This window comes from Macaca fascicularis, chromosome 13, assembly GCF_037993035.2.
Source record: "Macaca fascicularis isolate 582-1 chromosome 13, T2T-MFA8v1.1".
NCBI lineage: Eukaryota > Metazoa > Chordata > Mammalia > Primates > Cercopithecidae > Macaca > Macaca fascicularis.
In genome coordinates this window covers 118,689,502-118,712,052 of record NC_088387.1, presented here as the reverse complement: position 1 = coordinate 118,712,052, position 22,551 = coordinate 118,689,502, and the positions used below count along the sequence as shown (strand labels likewise).

The following is a 22,551-nucleotide window of genomic DNA, read 5'->3' as shown; positions in this document are numbered from 1 at the left end:
GTGGGAGGCCCATTCCCAGGGCCCAGGCCTGAGATGCACCTGTGCTCAGTTTCCCCTCCTCCCCACTGGCCAGAACCACTGGCTGGCTTACAGCTTCTCCCTTCAGGGTCTCCTTCTGGGGAACCCAACCTAAGCAACCTTCATTCGAGCTTGCTAAACTAAAGAAATATTAAAGAATATCTGAGCATTCAGGTTTTTCTTTTATTGGAGGAGGGGTTGGTGGTCTCTACTGTTTCATTCATTTTGGGATCGTTTCTAAATGATTGCAGTGTAGCTATGGAAATCGTGGTGTCATCCACCTGTCTCCTCTGATAATTGTCTAGACATACATAGATAGAGCTCCACAGAGAAAACCAGCATGTATTTTATAGCTGACACCGTTAAATACTTCACAAGAAATAAAGGGATCTGTCATCACTTCTGCTGGGACATCTGCGACGCCTTCTTCAAGTGTGCCAAGTATGATTGCGTGCTCAGTTATGGCAAACAAACTCACTCAGCGCTGATTGGATTCCAGGCTCCATGGTCCCCTTCTCGATGCGCATCTTGCACGCGGAGCTTCAGCAGTACCTGGGGAACCCACAGGAGTCGCTGGATAGACTGCACAGGGTGAAGACCGTCTGCAGCAAGGTAGGTGGCGCTGTCATTTTTCCCCCGCCACAGGGAGAACACGCCCTCCACGCCCTCCCCACAGGACGTGCCTGGGGTGTTCCCTGCCCATCCTGCCCCGTGCACCATCGCTGCTTCTGCCTTCAGAAGGCTAGGTGACCCAGTTGTGTGGCCTGGTAGTCATGGCTCTTGTGAAATATTTTTTAGGGATGGTCAGAGTTTCTAGCAGAGCTTAAGTCCTGTAATTCGTACTGCCTGGTACTGTGAGAAGCCAAAAGGCAGGGGCCCCTTTCTTGCCGAGGCCGCCGGCTCAAACTTCAAGGTCAGTGTGCCAGACCACTCCTGTGTCCCACAGGTGCTCACACGCACCTGCCACGTGCAGACAGAGGTGGTGCCGGAGCAGTACTGAAAGCAATCATGGTTTAAGCTTTCAAATCAAAGTAAGTGGTACTGCATTACGGCAACTGTCACTCACGATCCTGACTGCGAAGGCAGAGTCAGAGTGTTTTTGGACTCATTCTCGGTTGTGAAGTCACAGATAATGTGGGAGCCACCAAAGCGGCACATTATTACACTAACTGAGATTGGGAAGAAATGTGGGACTCAGAGACTTTGCTGTCTACGGGCTGTTAGAGATTATTCATCTCAGATTAGGAATGATCCTGCCTTTCTACCCACGTCACAGTGGTCCTATGTAGGTTCAATGACATAAGGTATGCGGAAGTACTTTGAAAACGACAACAACAAGCAGTTTTTAGGAGCAGCAGCATAGTATGATTTTTGGAAAAACGAAGATTCTTCTTGTCGAATTCCCGCTTTCACTTCCCAGCTGTTGTGATGGAAGTTTTGTGGAGTTCCAAAACGGTGGTGTCGTCAGTGTTCCTAGCGAGGAAGGAAGGGGCCCTCCTTGTCTGTGGAGAAAATCAGGCATTTCTAGGCACCTCATCGCCCTGGGCTTTGCACCCACTTCCATTTTTTTAATACCATAACTTACAAGATAAAAAGATTGTTTGCTTTTTATACTATATATATAGTATAGAAATTGTTGATGGAGAATCATGTTACCAACTGTTTTACATTTCAACACTTTTCTTGAATCTTAAAACGGGGTTTAATTTTATTTACAGAAATCGGAAGCACATAACTTGAAATTGGGAAATTCTAAATCAGTGACTTTCTAAACTGTACACGAATTTTTCATTATCCTCCATGTCACGTTGTAGGAAATCTTTATAGTATTGAGAGAGAAAATCCTGGGCCATAGGGTGATTGTGGATGGAAAAGCCAAGTTAGTTGAAGTAGTTTTGCAAGTCAGCTTTCCTGGTCCTAAAGTATTTCCTATTTCAGTATTATGCTTCTTAAATGCATACTACAGGCTGGGTGCAGGGGCTCATGCCTGTAATCCCAGCTACTCGGGAGGCTGAGGCATGAGAATCGCTTAAACCCAGGAGGCTGAGGTTGCAGTAAGCCGAGATCAAGCCAGTGCACTCCAATCTGGGCAACAGAGCAAGACTCTGTCTCAAAAAAGGAAAAAAAAAACTGTATACTACAGTGTAGCGATCAGGGGAGCCACTTAGCACTAGCTGTGAAGCAGCAGGGACAGTGGAGCAGAGAGCAGGAAATTCCCACACAGCTGCTCCAGGCACCTGCACCCACTCCACCCGACAGACTCCTTTGTCGCATTCATTATGAGCCAGCCACTGCTCTGAGTTCCAACATTAACTCATTTAATCCTTATCACAACCGTATGAAGGAGATGTTATTATCCCAGTTTACAGATGGGGAGACTGAGGCATGGAGAGGTTAGCCAACTTAGGATCACATTAGTTGAACCCAAGTCGTCTGGCTCTAGAGTCCATGCTCGTCATCACTCGCCTGCCTCCATCACTGTAATGTGTCCCGTTTGAAGGGAGAAGGACCGAGAGTCCTCTCTTCATTCTGCACCAGCATTTCTGCTCCAAGGAAGGACAGTGCTGTCCGGGGTCAACTGACATCTGCTCAGAAGACCCCTGTGCTTCCGCTGACTGATGCCTGAGATGGGCTCGAGCCTGTGTTCTGCTGGCTGGGCCCTCCTGAGACTCTTGCGGGGGCTTCCAGGCAACAGCAGTTGACAGCTACGCATTGAGGGGTTGGGGAGAAACCAGAAGGATCAGTGCAGTCACATCCTAGGAACATTTCTCTCAGGCTGACTGGGCTTGGGGCCACCATCAGTGAGAGAGCCACTCATGCTTCTCGTTCCCTCCGCTAGTCTACCGTTCCACCTGCCTCTCAGCGTGTGAATACATCACCACACTTCAGGCATCTCTCATGTTTACAGATACATATTTTTTCTATGGCATGATCCAAATATAAGCCAGCATTCCTTGTGGTACTTAATTGAGGAAATCGCAATTTGTTCTAATCCTGGAAGAAAAACAAGCAGTTGGATTTATGAAAAGATGTGTGTTGGTCTTCACCTTAAAAGATTTTCATGGTTAATTTCAATATGTAATTACTATGTGTTCCTTTATATGCTGACTTAAAATTTGACACCCTCTTGAGAGAGAGAGCTGCACTGTGGCACAGCTGGTGGATGCCTGGACCACGAGAGAAAGACCCAGGGCGGGACCATGCAGTCAGCCTTGCCTCTCCGCCACCTTTGGCAGGAGAAGAAGCACCGTCGCCAACTTCCTCGGTCACTTCCTTGCACATTAAGGGCTCGTGGGAGCATGTGGGGCCTCTCCACTACCTTCCGCAGGAGAAGCACCGTTGCCAACTTCCTTGCTTACTTCCTTGCACATTAGGGGCTTGTGGCAGCATGTGGGCATTCTTAACCTTTCTGTGACTGGTTCAGTGTTGAACTGAAGCTTGTTCATTTGTTCATGCAGCAAATGTCCATTCAGCACCTACTGAGTGCTGCACGCTGGCAGTTGGGGACTGAACAGAACACAGCCTTGCCCTCAGTGAGTTTACAGTTTGGTAGACGATGCTTGTTTCACCTGCTCCTTTTAGGTTTGCAGCCATCACCAATACATCATGATCATCCAGAATTTAAACAGGGACAGTTTGTGTTCATGCTCGAATTTCTTTACTCAAGAAGTGTGTCTTAGTCCATTTGGCATTGCCATAAAGGAATACCCGAGGGTGAGTCATTTATAAAGAAAAGGTTTATTTTGGCTCACACTTCTGCAGGCCGTACAAGAAGCACAGTGTCAGCATCTCAGCATCTGCTTCTGGTGAGGCCTCAGGAAGCTTTTTTTTTGAAACAGAGTCTGGTTCTGTCACCCAGGCTGGAATGCAGTGACGCTATTGGGTCACTGCAACCTCCACCTCCCAGGTTCAAGCAGTTCTCCTGCCTCACCTCCTGAGTAGCTAGGATTACAGGCATCCACCACCACACCTGGCTAATTTTTGTATTTTTAGTAGAGACAGGGCTTAACCACGTTGGCCAGGCTGGCCTCAAACTCCTGACCTCAAATGATCCACCTGCCTCGGCCTCCCAAAGTGCTGGGATTACAGGCATGAGCCACTGCGCCCGGCCAGGAAGCTTTTAATCCTAGTAGAAAGCAAAGGGGAAGCAAGTATGTCACACAGTGAGAATGAGAGTGACAAGTGAAGAGGAGGAGGACGAGTGAGGCACCAGAGTTTTTTTAAACAATCAGATCCCAAGATAATGAATGGAGCCAGAACTCATTCGTTGCCACAGGGAGGGTACCAAGCCACCCATGAGGGTTCCACCCCCAGGAAACAGACACCTCCCACCAGGCCCCATCTCCAACACTGGGGCTCACATTTCATCATGAGAGTTGGAGGGAATGAATGTCCAAACTCTACCATAGTGCAAAAATCTGAAAATACTAAAAGCCAGCCCACCACTGTTCTGCCAGTGTTGATTTGGTGGATTAAAGTGAACAGCTTGGTGTGGCCTTCGATCCTCTCTGCTCTCCACCAGTGAATAAAGAGAGAGGTCAGACCAGAGACTCTCCAGGGTTCTCCAGCATGACTGTTCTGATTTGCCCAGACCTTCGCAACTCCAGGAAATCCTCAGGAAGTCTTAAACTAACGATGTGTCAGCGAGACCGCTCCCTGTGTGGACTGCTCTTTGTGCCTTGTTTAAAGCATTCACCACACCTGCCCCAAACCACACGCGCACACACACAGCTCTGCTTGGGACACGCACTGTGTGTCCCAGCACTGAGGTGCTGTCACGTGTTAACGCTGCACGGATGTGTGCTGAATGCATCATGTTGATTACCTACTAATGCCCACAGCAGCTGCAGGTGACTTTACTATCCTCGGTTCCCAGATGAGGAAGGTGGCCTTAGGGAGGGGAAGTATCCACCAGACAACTGCAGTGAGGCAGCGAGCGAGCCTGGCTGAGCCCCACCGCACAGCTCCAGAAGCCTCGCCCTTGAGCACCAGTCTACGGTTCTCTGGGAATTAGACCATCAGGATTGGGGTTTTTTCCTCCAAATACAGACTTTTCTCTGCTGCCTTGTGAAGCAGGGGCTCTAAAGTTTGGTGTTAAGCGTCACTTGAACAGTTCCAGAAATTTTAGCAATCCCGACGGCACTTGCTCCTGCCAAAAACTGTTCTCAGTCGGTTCAGGGAACTGTGAGCTCTTCCAGTGGGTGAGGAGAGTCAAGCAGAGTGAAAAGAAATGAGTCTAGAATGTTAAACATTAGTTCCTTTGGTGCCATTTTCCGTTAGCTCCTCCTCCCGCAGCTTACCCTCCTTGGTCTGCGCCTCTGGCCCTGGGCTTCAGCTCCACCTCAGGCTGCTAAGGGAAGCTGCCCAGTGGGGGAGCCACCGCCGCCATTCTGCATGAGAATTTCCAGTGACCACTCCGGAGCCGGCCATACCCAGGCCGAGCCCTGGAGTCCTGGATGGCCCCTCCTCTCAGGTCTTCTGGGGGCGCTTGAGCAGGCGGAGGCCAGTGCTGGGGCTGCAGTCGGTGGCTGTTGACTGGCCCAGAGCCTTGACGCTGATCTGAGATGCTTAATTCAAGGATGTTCTACAAAACGAGATAGTTGTTTCTAGAAAGAAAGCAGGTATTTGGTTCATATTCCCCAAAGAACTCTGTCCCATTTGTTTTCACTGCTTGCATGGCATCTGTTGTTGATCTTCAAAGTAGTTTTTCCAGGCTGGAGGTCAGGAATGACCGTAGAATCAAATGCTTCAGAAGGGGGTAAACAGTAGCGCAAGAACCAAGCGAGGGTGGCGGAAGGTTTTCATCCCATAGTGATCAAGTCAGCGCAGAGCATTCAGGTTGCTCAGAAAATGAACGTGCTGCCATTTGTACAGATGTGTGCTGAGCCCTGCTGTCTGATAACTGCCACTCCAGCAGAAGTCAAGTCTTCTCAGGTTCAGTTCCTAGCGTGATTTCCCACAGGAAAAGAAGCCGCCCTAGGTGACAGCAGAGTGAGGTGCGGGAGGGCTCGGGAGCAGCCAGAGTGACAGGCAGCGCAGTGTGTGCCCCCAGTCACTCAGACCAGGCCTCGTGCAGGTTGAGCTTGACATTCAGCTCTCAGGGGAGAGGCCAGAACAGACCCACCCCAGTCACCTGCGGGCTGCGCTCACGAGAGTCGCGTGGTTTGAGATGCAGTAGCTGCCGAAGTAGCAAAGGAAGAGGCTGTCAGGGTGCCGGCTGTCGAGTGTGTGTGGCCTCATGTGGGGAACTGCTCATGACATCACGTTCATTTCAAAGCCAGAACTATAATTACAATGTGACCGTGATGAAATCAGTGATACTTATTGGAGGAAGAATGCCCCAGTGTGTTAGTGGCATAAACGATGTGATGAAAGGCCGTTTAATTCCTCTTTTCTTATCCACGTCTCGCTCAACGCATGTATTCATTTTATCATGTAAGACCTTTTGCTGTTGAAAGAATGAAGACCATGGGGCAGGAGCGAAAATAAAGGAAGCCCAGAGAACAGCCAGTCCGCGAGGGCAGAGGGGTGCCGGGAGCACGCTCTGGGCCGAGGCTCCTGGTAAGGGAGCGAGCGGAGCGGGAAGCTGAACCCCCACGTATTCTCAGGGGGCCGACTTCTCCTGTGTTGAAGATTCACCAAAGACTGATTCGAGTCTGTGTTCAGCATGAGTGTTTCAGATTAGAACAGTGCTGAGAATTTTTATATGGTGCCCAGTTTTAGTAGGACATCACTTAGGATCTTTATAAATGAGTTCAGGGTACTTTGTTTTATCTGTTGTCTTTGAGCCACTGAGTGAATTAGTAAATGTTTGGTGCAAATGTGATTGCATCAGTGAAGAAGAAAATATACCACGATTTAAAATAATTTTCCTATGCTACCGTGGCTTGGAAAAATCAATCCCGCCGTCCTCTGACCGTGCTCCTCCCACGCGCCCTGCAGGCTGTCTCCCTCTTGGTCTCCACTCGAGAGAGCTTCACAGACCATTTGGGAAAGAGCCAAGGAAACACATTTCTACAAGCCATTTGCATAAGTAGACATAATCCATACGGAATGATGTACAGTTCGATTGTAGTTGCATTCGTCACTGACCTGCATCCACCCGCACAGTCTTGAGTTCAGCTCCATCCTTCCCTGCAGTTCCGCAGCCTCCAGATTCTCCAGCTCAGCTTGGCTGAGAGTTCCACGTTCATAGAAGTGCTTCTTTACAAACTCACTCCCAGCTGGAGGAGGCCGAGGATAAGGTACATTTTCGTGCACTCTGGAAAAGAAACGTATTCAACAATGTCGATGTAGCTTTTGCTTCTCTATTGATAGTTGCTAATATGGTAGTGAGAGCTTTGTTTGTAGGAAGAGTTAATATCTTGTCTAAAAGGGGTTTTTGACAGATGGACATCTTCGGTTTTGCTGTCTTATTTGTAAGCAAAGTTAGAAACATAAGCGAGAGCAGGCGTGGCTGGCGTCTAACACTGTCAGGGCCGGCGCTCAGGGTCTGGCCACCCGCACGCCGACAGCGGCCAGTTGCTGCCATCACCGTGCCTGACCAGAGGGCTTGGTTGCCCTGCTTTTCTGCTCCTCCCGCAGAGAACAAATTGATCATGGCTAAATCAGATGAGATGGGAATGATTGGCAGGTGGGGAGAAGAAAGGAAAGGCCGAGTGAGGATGGCCGTCCATCGAGGCCACGTCCCTGCTCTTTTCCATTGAAGCCCATGCTCCTGGAACCCCGTGTGTGCTCAGAATGTGCAAGCAGGAGAAACAGGGAGCAGAGCAGCGCTGGGCATCAGGGCTTTCCAGAGGAATGTCTGACCCAGCTGGCAGTGGAAATTCACACCTTCAGAAACCTCTAGAGTTCATCGTGGCCAGTTCCGGGACATGGACTTAGGAATGCCCAGCCCTGCCACCCAGCCATGGCAATGCGATTCAAAACCAGATGCACCAAATGTGAACTCGAAGGCCATAGCACTTGCCAGTGACCCAGTCCTGAAGCGAGCATGATAGTCCAGAGAAGAGGCCTTTGATGTAAGACGATTCTTAAATTGTGCATTCTTTGCCTTGCTTTTCTTGGCACTATATGTTCTGTCAATCTGTGATCTGAATAGAAAGAAGAAAGTGCATTTTCAAGGTGTGAGGGGCCCAGAGGACACTGTCCCAAAAGCAGTGGTTGTGAGAGTGGCTTTGGAGTCAGGCTGACAGTCTGGAAACTTCCAGGTCCACTCTGAAGTGCCAGCCGCATGACCAGTTGTCCAGCCTGTGTCTGCCTTGGCCTCCTTTGTGCAAGTGAGGAACATGGCTGATCCCCCCGGGGTGGCAAGGGGGCACACGTAAGTGACCCCACATGGTGCCTGGCACATGGTCGGTGTTTCATGATTCTTTGAGAGCTTTGGAGCAGCTCCAAGAAACCTCTTTCACTTTGAAGAGGTCCCCTGGGAAGCTGTGGTGGGACTGGAAGGTCTCAGGACTTCTCAAAGTCTAAGGCTCTCCAGCACAGACCTGCTCCAACCTTTAGTCTCCACTCAAAAGGGTCCACTTAGTAAGTTCTCAGGTCCTTGGCTTAGTGTCAGCTTCCCAGTAGTTCGTACACCAGATGCCTTGGGAATAAAACCAGTTCCCTAAACCTATCCCGTGCTCACCCACGACCCGTGACAGCCGCCAAAGGGACAGGCACAAAGGCTCCTTCCTCAAGGCCCCCTGCAGACAGCACTTCCCACACCGAAGGTGTCCGTGACCCAGCCGGAAAGCCTGCTTCACCACCTCCTGGATAACGGCATAGGATGAGGACACAGATTTGGGTCTCTTTAAATATGAATAGGTTACAGATTGCCTTTTTAAATATTGCTTGAGATCAAGTGGTGGTGGTTATATATGGAGTCAAGCAGCTGGGATATTCATTCGAGGCATATAATTTTCTTCATTCTTGGGACAAAACACAAGCAGGTTTTTAATTTTGAATAATTGGTCTTCCCTCCCATACCGTGGGCAGGTGTTGATGGTTCCCCACCTTGTTAGCCTGAAGCCTGTTCATCCCTGGACCGGCCACGACATGCCAGAGCAGTATCCCCCATAGAGGGGCTGGCAGCAGCCCCTCCACACTGCACAGAACAGTCCGAGTCTAGAATCGTCTCCAGCCACACAGCTGTTTGATGTGTTATTTTCTCCGAACTCCTCTTCCACGCATTTCCAAGCAGCATCTTCTCATGATTACAGTTGCTTTCAGAGATGAGCTCATGCTAAGATACCCAATGAAGAACCCAGTTCAGAATTTTCCTTTTTTTTTTTTTGAGACAGGGGGTCTTGTTCTGTCACCCAGACTGGAGTACAGTGGCACGAACATGGCTCACTGCAGCCTTGACCTCCCTGGTTCAAGCAATTCTTCTGCCTTGCCCTCCTGAGTAGCTGGGACTACAGGCATGCACCACCTTGCCTGGCTAATTTTTAAACTTTTTGTAGAGATAGGGTCTCACTACGTTGCCCAGCCTGGTCTTGAACTCCTGGACTCAAGCAGTTCTCCCACCTCAGCTTCCCAAAGTGCTACGACTGACTATAAGCGTGAGCCACCATGTCCGGCCTAGAATTTTCAAATTAAAGCTAAACCTCCAGTATGTTTCAGTAGAATGGCCTCAATGCGCTATTCCTCAGCTTAGAATTTTCAAATTAAACAAAGCTAAACCTCCAGTGTGTTTCAGTAGAATGGCCTCAATGCACTATTCCCCAGCAAAGCCTTCAGTTAAAGGTACGGGGTAACGTCGACTGAGCTGTGTGTTAGCCATCAGTTGCTGCCTAACAGATTATCTGCAACTCTATGGGCTAAAACCACAGGGATGTATGACCTCACTATTTCTGTGGGTCTTGAGTCCAGCACAGCTTCTGGGTCGCACTGGCTCAGGTCTGTCCTGAGGTTGCAGTTAGGATGCTGACCGCGCTGTCTCACCTGAGGGCTCAGCTGGGACTGGAGAACTGGGCTCCTGGAGGCTCCGTCATACACCCGCCAAGTTCTGCTGCTATGGGTGAGAGGCTGGGTTCCTGGCCTCATGGTTCTTTCTGTAGGGCTTCTCATGCATCTCACAGCATAGCCACTGGCTCCCTGCAGAGAGGGAGGGAGGAGGAGGAAGCCACAGTGCCTTGCATGGCCAGGTCTCAGAGGTCTCCATGTCCCCTCCACCTGGTTCTGTTTGTTGGACAAGTCACCAAGTCCAGCCCACGCGCGAGGGATGGGAATGACACTGCCTTTTGAGGAGTGCTCAGGAATGCATGGCCGCGTTTAAACTGCCGCCCCGCGGCCAGTCAGCTGGGTCTGTGCCACTTCAGGATGCACAGGCCTCTCCTGGCCCCGCAGGACGGGCTCACCTGCCTCCACCCCAGGCCGTCCTGGTGTTTGTGGCCACCCCAGGCCGTCCTGGTGTTTGTGGACTTCGCTTCACCCTGCCAGCATGCGGCTCATACTGGGAGGCCCATGGGCTCCGAGAGGACCTCCCTTCAACCTCCAGACACCTTGAGACTGCCCAGCAGCCAAACCTCGGAGCTGTGGAAGCTCCTGGATGTTCAAAGACCCACTTAATATTTAATAGTCAGTGCAGCATTAATTTCATTGCTCCCCGATCCCACATATCGAAATCTTTCACAGTTCAGTACAGGGATGGTGGTGAAAGAGAAACCACAGGGAAAATCCAAGGCAGTGGGATTGTTTAATTTCCGGTTGCTTCTCCTTTTATTTGTAATTAATATCCATTCAGCATTTTTAAAGCTTACAAAATGCTTCAAGCACATTCTCATTGGAGTTCTGTGATTTGTAAAACAGGCATGTGAAAAAATTGGAAGCTAAGGAAATAGGAATTCAGAGAAGGTACACTGAAAGTCAGCCTGAACTTGAACCCACGCCTTCTGGCACCGAACGTCCCTGTTCTCGTCACTGCAGCACTTTGCTCTGTGTGTGGAAAGCGTGAAGGGCCCCTGCAAATGGGCATGATGCTGCCTCCTCCACAGGTTTATTTTTGTGAAATCAAACAGAATACTGTTTGTGCTTAAAAACCATCCTGCGCCCCCATCTGTAAACGACATCGTCCCTGGTACTTCCCAGCAGGCGCTAAGCACCGCCCACACTGCCGGCGCCTGACCAGACAGCTCCACTGAGCTCCTGACCCAGCTTCAACCCGCCGGGAGCAGCTCCCGGGGAATGTGCAGAAAAGTGCCTCCAACACCCGCCCTTTCTGCCCCTCGGCCCCTGTGGTCACTCTCCCCTCCACAGTCCTGACCCCGCAGTCGGTCGCTTACTGCCCTATGCATCTTCCTGAAGCACCTGCACTGTTGCCTCATCTTTGTCCTCTTCCTCCTATGCCCTCGCCTGGGCCCTCAGCGGCTTCCAGCAGGGAGGGTGCGAGTGCAGTGATTCGGCACCTGTGCTTCATGTCATGCCCCTACTCCTCACAGCCTCTTCCCAAACGAACCGGGTGTGGCGTACTGGGCCTTTATTCTTCTGGGACACAAACACAGGACTGCTGATTGGTCTCTCACATAGACCCTGGAGTCTGGTCCTTTCGTCTGGGGCAAAAGGAACCAAGGAGGAAATTCCAGCCGCACCACATTTGCAAACGACACACTGTCGGGCTTTTTTTGCAATAACTGCATTTCTTAAATAATTCAGGCTTTGGATTGAGAACGTGTCTGTCACTTTCCTTTATAGAAATAACCTTTTGTAAATCAATGTACTGTTACTTTATAAAGCCAGACAACTGTCTCTAGATAGACAGCAATAAAAGCTACCAACTGTGAACTGCTGTTTCTGTTCCGTTCACTCATGGATGCTCTTCTGCATCACACTGGGACCTATTAATTGACATTAAATGACACACCCTACAAATGAAACAATAGTCACCGAGGGTCAGAGGGTCGTGTCTGATGTGCCTATGCTCATGTCAACAATAGGTGCCTTCTCCAGCTGTCCCTTTCTCGGGCTGAAGCACCTCAGTGACCCAGATCCCTGCAGGCACTTGGCATCGTTGTGTGCGTCCCTCCGCCCCAGCCAGGAGAGTGCTTTTTGCAGAGGGAGGGGTGTAGCCTGCCTGGTGTCTCCGTCTCCTACCCCTGCGCCTTCCCAGCTGGGTGGGTGGGTCTGGAGGGGTGTAGCCTGCCTGGTGTCTCCGTCTCCTACCCCTGCGCCTTCCCAGCTGGGTGGGTGGGTCTGGAGGGGTGTAGCCTGCCTGGTGTCTCCGTCTCCTACCCCTGCGCCCTCCCAGCTGGGTAGGTGGGTCTGGAGGGGTGTAGCCTGCCTGGTGTCTCCGTCTCCTACCCCTGCGCCTTCCCAGCTGGGTGGGTGGGTCTGGAGGGGTGTAGCCTGCCTGGTGTCTCCGTCTCCTACCCCTGTGCCCTCCCAGCTGGGTAGGTGGGTCTGGAGGGGTGTAGCCTGCCTGGTGTCTCCGTCTCCTACCCCTGCGCCTTCCCAGCTGGGTGGGTGGGTCTGGAGGGGTGTAGCCTGCCTGGTGTCTCCGTCTCCTACCCCTGCGCCCTCCCAGCTGGGTAGGTGGGTCTGGAGGGGTGTAGCCTGCCTGGTGTCTCCATCTCCTACCCCTGCGCCTTCCCAGCTGGGTGGGTGGGTCTGGGCTGAAGCAGCTGCTGCAGGTGGAGCGCCCGTCACTCACGGGCTCTGCTTTTGATGCCTCTACTACAATGGAGCTTGTTTCTGCCTGCATTTATGCATCACTGGGGTGAGAAACTCTTTTTCCTTCTTTCTAGACCTTTCTCTTCCTGCTGCACTTCTGAAGGACCTCATTCTCCCTTCTCCCCTCATTAGCCATGACAGTCCACAGGGAGCGTCGGCCCCAGCAGCTTGTGCTGAGACCACCGTGGCCCTGTGGTGCAGGTCTTCTCTCGGGCATGCTCACTGCAGAGTTCTGCGGTGTTTCTGCAGTTTTCTTCTCCACTCAGCATGTAGAGAGATCGCCCATGGCATGGAGAGATTGCCCAGGCCCACAGAGACCTCGCCGCGTGGAGGGTTTGCCCAGGCCCGTAAAGCCCCCGCCACGTGGAGAGGTCACCCAGGCCCGTAGAGCCCCCACAGTGTGAGGAGGCACAGAACAAGCACAGGAGTCCACTGACCTGGTGTGTCACACCCCGGGGACCACCAGTGGGCGTGTTCAAGGCTCCACTGACCAGGGCGCTGCCAGGTCTGGCTCAGGCAGTGGCTTTGCCTCTGTGATGGGTGTGCCGCCCCTCTTTCTTCCTGTGCTCCCTCTGTGCTAGCCTGAGGGAAGTCAGTTTCCTTTTTTTAGTAAATTTTAATTTTTGTGGATACATAGTAGGTGTTTATGGGTTATAGGAGATACTTTGATACAGGCAGGCAATGCGTAATAATCACATCAGGTAAATGGAGTATCCATCCCCTCAAGCATTGATCCTTTGTGTTGCAACAAGCCAATTATACTCCCTCAGTTATTTTTTTAATGTACACTATAGTCACCCTTGTACTAGCAAATACTAGGTCTTATTCATTCTAATTTTTTTTTGTACCCGTTACCATCCCCACTCCATCCCCCACTACTCTTCCCAGCCTCTGGTAACCATCCTTCTGCTCTCCATCTCCATGAGTTCAGTTGTTTAATGTTTAGCTCCCACAGATAAGTGAGAACATACAGTGTTTGTCTTTCTGTGCCTGGCGTAGTCACTTACACAGTGACCTCCAGTTCCATCTGTGCTGTTGTAAATGACAGGATCCCATTCTTTTTGATGGCCGAGTCGTACTCTATCGTGTATATGTAGCAAGTCCTTTCTACCGTTGTCTGCTGATGGGCACTTAGGCTGCTTCCAAGTCTCGGCTGTTGCGAACAGTGCTTCAGCGCACACGGCTGTGCAGAGATCTCTGATAGACGGATTTCCTTTCTTTTCTTTGGGGTGTGTATCTAGGCGTGCATTGCTGGGTTGTATGGTAGCTCTATTTTTTGTTTTTTTGTAGAAACCGCAGACTGTTCTCCGTAGTGGTTGCACTGATTTGCATTCCCACCAACTGTGTACAAGGGGTGAGGGAAGTTAATTTCATGGGAACACCAAGCCTTCCATTTTTGTCAGTTTCTGTTGTTATGATCATTCCTTAGAAGACAGATTCACTGAAGAATGTTGTTTCCCTAGTTTAAACTGGCTAGATTCTTTTCAAGGTTACCATTTTGAACCCCACGTTGTCCTCTGAGTCATCGAGGTAGCCCAAGATAACGGTTAAGAGGAAAAATCCTTTGTGTTGACAGCAAGCTGTTCTCCAGTTTGTGTTAAGTAACGGCCCCTGCGGGTGAGGAGAGGCCGCCTTCGTCCTCAGTGTGTGTAGACCAGGGAGTCGGAGACACGGAAATCCTCACCTCCTGGGGCGGGTCATGTGGGGAGTGTTAAATGGCAAGATGATCTAAATTCTCTACCCAGATCACAGCAGCAACAGCAGCTTTGCTTTCAGAGAAAACAAAACACAAAAGAAGTGCCCAAAAGTTACAAACCAAGCAATAAAAACTGTGGAAAGTGACCTGGTGTTGCACAAAACGTTTTTGGTACATTAAAAAGGCCACTAGCACAGTGCCCTGTGGGAATGAGACTGACATTTTCACAGAAGGTCATCACCACTCTCATGTGACATACTCGATGCCTTTTTTTAAAGACAGGGTCTCACTCTGTCACCCAGGCTGGAGTGCAGTGGTGCAGTCACTGGTCACTGCGGCCTTGAAGCCTTGACCTCCCAGGCTTAAGTGATCCTCCCACCTCAGCCTCCCAGGTAGCTGGAACCACAGGTGCACACCACCATGCCCAGCTAATTTTTTGTATTTTTGTAGAGGTGGGGTTTTGCCATGTTGCCCAAGCTGGTCTCAAGTGATCCACCTGCCTCGGCCTCCCAAAGTGTTGGGATTACAGGGTTGATGCTTTTCTTAAAAAACATACTCCCTATGTATGATGTCTGCAGATACTTCAAGAACATCATAAACACCACTTTCACCATCAGCGGGGAGCAGAGTCCCTGCCCGTTCATTGTCACCCCACGCCATAGGGACTGGCGATGTTTACAGTGTGTCCCTGTGGGTGAACTGGGTAAGGAAAAGACGGTGCACATACACCATGGAATACTACGCAGTCATAAAAAAAGAACCAAATCATGTCCTTTGTAGCAACGTGGATGCAGCTGGAGGCCATTATCCTAAGTGAATTAACACAGAAACAGAAAACCAAATAGTGAATGTTTTCACTTATAAGTAGAAGCTAAACATTGGATTCACATGGACCTACAGAAGCAAAAAATAGACACCAGGGACTACCAGTCGGGGGAGGGTGGGATGGGAGGAACGGCTGAAAAACGATCTGTTGGGTCCCACGCTGACTACCCGGGTGATGGCTTCAATCATACCCCCAACCTCAGCATCACCCAGTAAGCCCAGGTAACCTGCACACGTACCACCTGAATCTAAAATGAAGTTGCAATTTAAAATAAAATATCAAATGTTTTAATATTTTTTTAAATGTGTGTGAACATCCCTTGACAAATTGTTTTCATCCAGAGAAATTTGCTGTACTGAGAATATATTTTAACAAAGTCTTAGACAAAAATTGGTTCCCATGATTTTGTCCTTCTCATTTGGAATGATTGCAGATCCTGGCCAATTTGGAGCAAGGCTTAGCAGAAGACGGGGCCATGAGCAGCGTGACTCAGGAGGGCAGACAAGGTGGGTCGGCCGGACTTTGCTGACTAGATGCTTCTCGGACGTCATTGAGAGACTGAGTCCAAAGCCTCTCGCTTCCTCTTGTCCTTTCCTTTTCGTAGTCAGCACTGCACACATCCCTTCGTGCATTTGCCACTCACCCCTTTCTTTGGGAAGCCAGGCACATCACTGGGTGACGCTGCGGGTGCAGTGTGCAGCCTCAGACCCGAGCCCTGCACACGGGGAGAAGACTCGCCTCCACCACAGAAGCACACGGCCCGGAACCTGGCACGCCGAGTGGTGGTCTGAGTGGGTGTGAGGAAGGAGCCCAGCCCAGCTGAAGGGGCCCAGAGAGGCCTCCGCGTCAGGGACAGAGGCTCGGGAGGGTGCTTCAGAAGGAGCAGGAGTGGAAGATGGGCACTGCCCGGAGCCTGGGGGCAGGCTGAGGGGGCTGGGCAGTTCCCTGAGGCATTGGAAAACCCCTGGGGTACCGGGTGGGTTGACATGAGCCCATCCACGCAGTGAGGCCGTGACACGGGCCGATCCGCGCAGTGAGGCCGTGACACGGGCCGATCGGCGCAGTGAGACCATGATATGGGCTGATCCGCACAGTGAGGCCGTGCCAGCTGCGTCTCGGGGAGTGCCTTAGCCAGGAGCGAGCTTCCGATCACGGTTGGAAACCCGGCCTGAGTGCTCCCTCCCGGGCAGCCCCGCCGAGCCTCACTCCCTCACTGCTTGTGGCAGCGTCTCCCCACAGGCCTGGTTGCCTGGTCATCTCCTCCTTCCCATAGCTTCTGTCCTACTCGGTGTGCAGCCCAAGTCGGGACCGGGTGGTCTGCGTTTCTGCAGGTGTGCTGGGGTTTCTGGGGAACTGCTGGCTGGTGTGAGCTGAACCATGTGTGAGGTGTGTATGTGGTGGGTGTACGTTGAATGTGCATGTTGTGGCATGTGGTGTGGGTGTGGTGTGTGCTTGTGTGTGCACTTGTGCGCTCTCTTTTCAGTAATTTAATTGAAAGCAGAGTAACAAGGTCTGAAGGAGAGATGTCGCCATCTGCTCCTGGATGTCCCATCCAGCACTCTTGGCACCCAGTCATGTTACCCCTTGTTGGGCTCCCGCTTTGGTGGGAATGAGCATGTAGTTATCAGAGAGCAGAAGGCTGTTCCTGGAAATCTAACAAAAGGTTACACCATGAGCATTTCTAAGGAGGGTAGGGGAGGATTTAAAGCAGGAAAAGAAACTGCAAAGATCATCAGAATAAATATGCAATTCATTGAGATAATCCATATTTTACCTCCATTAAGAGAAGATATTCAGAATTTCTTTTCACAAAAGTAATGGTACAAGGGGAATATAAGCAGCTAATGCGGTTTTAATTGCTGAAAGGCAAAGAGAGTTAAGTTTTTAATTCTAGCAATTAAGTTTCTGTGTGTTCTCCTGAAGCACACGGTGAATACACGTCATTTCCAGGTGATTGTTATCTCACTGTGGACACGTGGTGCCAGCTGCGGGAGGAAGGTCAGCTTCAGCCTCCTAAATCGCAGCCTCAGAGGCAGCCGGGGACACACGGCTCCCTGTGCCCAGCAATGAGGGAGGCTGGGAGCGCTCCCAGGCACTGGTGCTGCCCAGGGTGGCATCTTGGCATTCACAGTTGGGGTGTGGACTTTTCTTAGAGGAAGTGGGCATAGTACAGGCGCAAGGAGCACCGGACAGGGGTTCAGATGGAAATGTCCCTGTCCTCTCTGGACCTCAGCTTGCCTGTCGATAACATACTCATTTCAGATGAGCTCAGTCCTCAACCTGCGCCTTCCCCCTGGCCATCCCAGTAATAAACAGGTGCTATTGGTCAGCCCGCCCTCCCCCAGGGGCCTTTGCAGACCCCAGCAAGTCCACAAAGCCAGTTTGGAAACTTCTAGAAGAGATGGGCCCTGAAGGTTTGAAATCAGTGGAGGGATGGCTGCTAACTAATGAATGTGCAGGGGAGAGCAGGGAGGGACAGGCCAGGCTCAGGGTCGCGGTCAGCCACCGTGAGGCAGTGGGTGCTAGGGAAGGAAGCTGGCTGCAGGGGAGTGCCAAGTCCCTAGCGAAATGTGCCAGCCACTTGAGTTCTGGACCAGGGTGTGGCACTCCTTGGGGGAACTGGCATCTGCACCAGCCCATGGCCGGGAGGCAGGGGAGGCCTTGTGGCTGGGCATGGGTAGGGCCTCCGGGTGGCCTCCCATAGGTCAACTGTGAGAGGCTGGCGGCCACCCTGGCCAGTGGCCCTCCTGGCCTTGTCGAGCTACAGACAATGTCGTCATTTCTGTCAGCTCTGCTCCTTTTCTCAGGGTTCTGGCTGTGGAAACGGGGCTTCCGGTCAGACCGTTTGGCTTCGTGTCTGGGCTGATGCTCAGCAGCCGCCCTCCTGGTTCTCTTGATGCCGAGGGTCTCTTCCCAAAGACCCCTCTGGTCCCAGCGCGAGTGCTGTATTTTCTGCCTCAGTGCAGCCTGCAGCATATTCAGCATTCCATGCCGAAATCCAGTGGTTATTAGCAAGAGAGATCTTTTAAAGTTAAATTAGAATCCACAGGACCCAATAATTGATGGCTAGAAAGAGCCTCAAATGTATTTGTGCACTCACAGGCTGCTCTTACCTTGCAGCCTCTGTCCGGTTGTGGAGGTCACGTCTGGGCCGGGTGATGTACTCCATGGCAAACTGTCTGCTCCTGATGAAGGTACGTGGGTGGCCGAGCAGGGCCGCCATGGGATCTGGAAGAGGGTGTGTCAGTGGGAGCCGTGAGGGAGCCGCTGGTATAATAGATGCTGGCAGGGACGGGCCGGTGTAGCCATGAGAGAAGCCAGCTAAGCACTGGCTTCACAGGGAGCCCAGTGACACATTACGGGGCTATATTTACTTTCATTTCTACTGCAAGAAATTTCAACAGAATGTAGAATTTACATGATCAGATTTCATTATTGAAACGTGGGTCTAAATGATTTAATTTAAAGCGTTGTTCATTTTCCCCCGTTTTTCTCTGAATTCCATCCCCAGAAGGTGTCCTTTGTTCTCCCTGTCTGCGTGGAGGGTGTTTTTTTCGCCTCTTGGTTTTGATTTTATGATTGATGCTCGCAACACCTGAAGACAAGCTTCCCCACAAGACCTTCCTAGGACGTCACCCAGAGCTCTCAGCCCCCAGGAAACAGCTTAGAAATCAGGGAGCTGAACTGAGGCTGTCAGTTGTTTTTCCGTGTCTCCTGGCTCTCGCTAGCCTGTGCAACGGTGTTTTTTGGCTCCTCTCTTTGTTTGGAATGCACGCACGCCTGGCTCACCTCCCACACTGGGCGTCGGGGTGCCCTGTGTGGAGCTAGTGGCCCTGCAGCCAGCTGTGCACGCTGAGAGCTGCTGCAGGAATCAGCTAGCAGCAGAAGCCCCGGAGCAGTGCTCACACCACCTCCTGGGCTGTTCTAAGACAGTGATCGTAACTCCTCCCACACCCATGCGGCTTTCATGTGGCCAAGGTCGTTCCTGAGTTTGATTTTCAGCGAGGCAGAGCAGACAGTTTACCAGGTGGAGAACCGTGCTCGCAGGCTCCGTCATGAACCCTGAAGTGGCAGCCCTGCTTTATGCACGGACCCTGCAGCATCCCCAGAGGCGACTGTGGCCGGGGGCACTGCTCCGAGCAGGCTGGGTGTGGGTGTAGATTCACAAACATCAGCAGCTCAGGCACTCCGTCAGGAAGGTGTGCAGCACACACCCCGGCTTTAGTGCCCAGCGCAGGGCCCCTGCCTTTGAGTTTCTGCAGCTGCGTCGGGCTGGACGCACAAGGAGACTCAGGGCATCCTGTTCGTCCTCGGTAGCAAGCACCCGTGACGCAGCCTCGCACTGCTGCAAGCCTCAGCGTCCTCCTTCAAAATAAGGGCGTAGATCTGAGATCTCTGAAATTCTTCCCAGCTCTGACATTCACACAGCTCTCTCCTCTCCTTCAGCACACTGGATAAAGGAAATTACGGTTTTTAAGTTCTGTGGTTTTGCTCAGAGCAGGTTTTTCTTCCGTTGCCACCCCTGAGATATTCCCACTGAGGTCAGGTGCCTGCACGGTCACTTTGTTCTGGTCCTCACCCTCCTCCCACCCGCCCCCCTTCCCTTCTCCAGCCCCCTCTGGCTTCTGCAGCAGGGCTTGCCCACCTCCGAGCGGGGGTGAAAAGTAGGCCCTCCCGCTCCCCTGCCCTGGGCCTCCGTGCTGGAAGGTGGGAGGTGGCCTCTTCACCCAAGGCTGGGCCAGCAACCAGGTGACCCCGAAGCACCCGGCCTGACCCCTCTACCCCTCAAAACAGGCCATTCTCCCAGTGCTGCCTGTGGCCAGCCCTGACACCCCACCTGGCAGTCTGGGCGGTCCACAGTAGGCCTCTACCCGCTGAGAGTACTATCGGCTTCACCTGAAAGTCACCAGCTTGCTGGAACATTCTTATGCAAAGACATGAAGAACCAATTATAAATTCACAGGACTGGTGTTTCACTAATCATGGGGCTAAAACTCCCCAGGGAAGAAAGTTCCCTGTTCCCCTGGCAGGCTTTTATTTGCATTTTAAGACACATTACTAGAAAACGATGGAGTGAGCTTTTCTTTGTTGCCCTGTAGTAGTAACACCACCACTAGGCTCCAAATGGGAGTCTTCCTCCTGTATTGCTGGGACTCAGTACAGAACATATTATTGCATTTCAAAAATACTTTTACAATGGACGTGATTTAATTTGAAAGTTCAGCTTAAGCTTTCATTTTCCTGAGTTAAAAAAAGGAGCAAAAAAATGTTGCAATTAAAGCCAATCCAAGCATATGCACTCTCTTGCCATCTAGTGAGCATACAGGGTATTGCAACAGTGTGTGGTCTTAATAGTAAGGGGGTATCCTGTTAATTAAATTATGTGTATGGGCTAACAATGAGTTATTTAATCAGCCATTTAATTATCTTGAATAACATTTTTATTACAGTGAAATAAATATCAATTTAACTTCTTAACAATGAAATGTATTCATATGTTTTAGCCCTGGATAAATCTGCATGATATGCTACAATGCACAGTGGCACGTATTATAAAGCATTGAAAATGTCACTATCTTCACTTTTTAAATACTGCTTCCTCTCCTTAGGCCTCACTGTAGCCTTAGGGCACCTGCACTGGCAAACTATATGGATGCAGGTGCCTGCCACCTTAGGTGGCCTGGGCCCCCCTCCCCCGGTGCCCCTGGGAGTCCACTTCCCTCCTGGTGTCCCCACAGCTCGCCAGTCTGCACATCACCACCCGCCATGGCTCCGCACATGATGGAAAGGAGCAGGCAGCTGCATCAGCTACCTTCCGTCTTGCTGGAATTAGACTGCACAAGTCCTTTCTGGTTGCAGAACAGTTGTAAATCTAGTTTCACAGCCAGTAAACCACGTGTGGCTGCTGAAAAGAAATGGTGAAGATTGAGCTAAAATAGGCTTGTCCCTGGAAGCAAGTCATTCATGTCCTTCACAAAGCCAAATCTACGTGATCTGGAGAGTAGGTTAAGCTCTCTCTAAAGAGCTTCTTTTGGCCATTTTCCCTGATCGGAAAAGCCGGTGGGTGCAGCCCCTGTTGGAAGGCAGGGCTGCTCCCCTAAACTTGTCCGATCAGGACCAGCCCAGGGTGTGCAGGCCCCGCCTCTGCATCAAGGGTGCCGTGTCCATCCCAGCTGCAGCCTCAGCCACCCCGAGTGCCCCCATGCCAGGTCACAAAGCCCTCCTCTGTGCAAGGGAACTCACACATGCTCACACACACGCACACACACGCTCACACACACGCTCTCATGCTCATACACGCACGTTCACACACACACACACACACGCTCTCATGCTCATGCACGTTCTCACACACTCACACTCGCACAACTAGACAGCAGAGACAGGCAGCAGGAAGGCGTGGGAAAGGAGACTGAGGCATGTGCTGTCTGGCTCCTCATGGGCGTCAGGCCTTGAATAAAATGAGTTTTAATGAGCTGTACTCGAAGGTACTAGACTGGAGACAGTCTTTTTGTTTTTTTGGGTTTTTTTTTCCTTCCTACCAAACTGGAATTGTACTTGTCTGTCTTTCTTTGTAACATCCCAATTAGCAAGCTAGTAACTCCAGTCCCAGTTTGGAGGAAATGGAACATGTAGAAGAATAAAGAAATAAAAGTACCTTCTGGGATTTTACGATGAATAAGTAAGAAGGAAAACACCATTGGTGGCCGTCGTTATTGCTGACCGAGTGCTTATAGCTAAGTGCTAGAATGCAGGGGAGTATTTAGTGCAGGGCCTGCTGCACAGAGCTCGCTCAGTAAATGTGGCGATCACTGTCTTACTAGAGAGAGCCCGGGTTTGTTGGGGACTTGAGACAAGCTACCACTGTGTCCCACATGACTCTGGCAAGACCTTCCTGCACTGAGACCGCTTTGCTCACACCTGGAAAGGGTGACTGGGTCCACTCAGCGTCCACCAAGTGCCTGCGATGGGCCGGCATGAGCAGGCAGATGGACAGTGAGACGGTGCTGCCAGGCCTTGTCCTTGAGGAGGGGCTGCGGGCCAGACCACCACAGACAGAGCAGAGTGATGAGGGATCCAGCAAGGCCCTTGGCAGAAAGCAGATGCCCTGAGCATGGCAGCTGGCACAGCGCTCCTAAATGTTCCCCCGTAGCTGTCTCCGAAACGGGAGGGTCTCACGCGTGCCACAGAGACCAGACGACATTCACGCATTCTGCTCTGCAAGGGTGACCCCCATTGCCATTCTCAGCCTCGGCAAAGTTGTTTGTGGGTTTTCTCTACATTTAAAGATTTGACCTTAGTTTCTAGCATAGAAAACGTTTAAGAGACACTTTAAAAATTTGGCTTATGTATTTGG

General features: G+C 51.2%; 1 protein-coding gene across 24 annotated transcripts in view; it reads left to right on the top strand.

The window, feature by feature from the left end:
- Positions 1-22,551, top strand: part of TRAPPC12 (trafficking protein particle complex subunit 12) — a 104,884-nt gene that overhangs the window by 65,632 nt on the left and 16,701 nt on the right. For 11 of the 24 annotated variants that reach the window (XM_045369862.2, XM_065527471.1, XM_045369863.2 and 8 more), the window contains 3 exons: positions 518-630; positions 15,628-15,700; positions 18,315-18,388. In XM_045369862.2, coding sequence (XP_045225797.2) covers positions 518-630; positions 15,628-15,700; positions 18,315-18,388 — 260 coding nt within the window. Of the gene's footprint in view, positions 1-517; positions 631-10,815; positions 11,788-15,627; positions 15,701-18,314; positions 18,389-22,551 lie in introns of those variants that run through there. The other 13 variants (XR_012422709.1, XR_012422710.1, XR_012422711.1 and 10 more) reach the window with 2 other exon arrangements.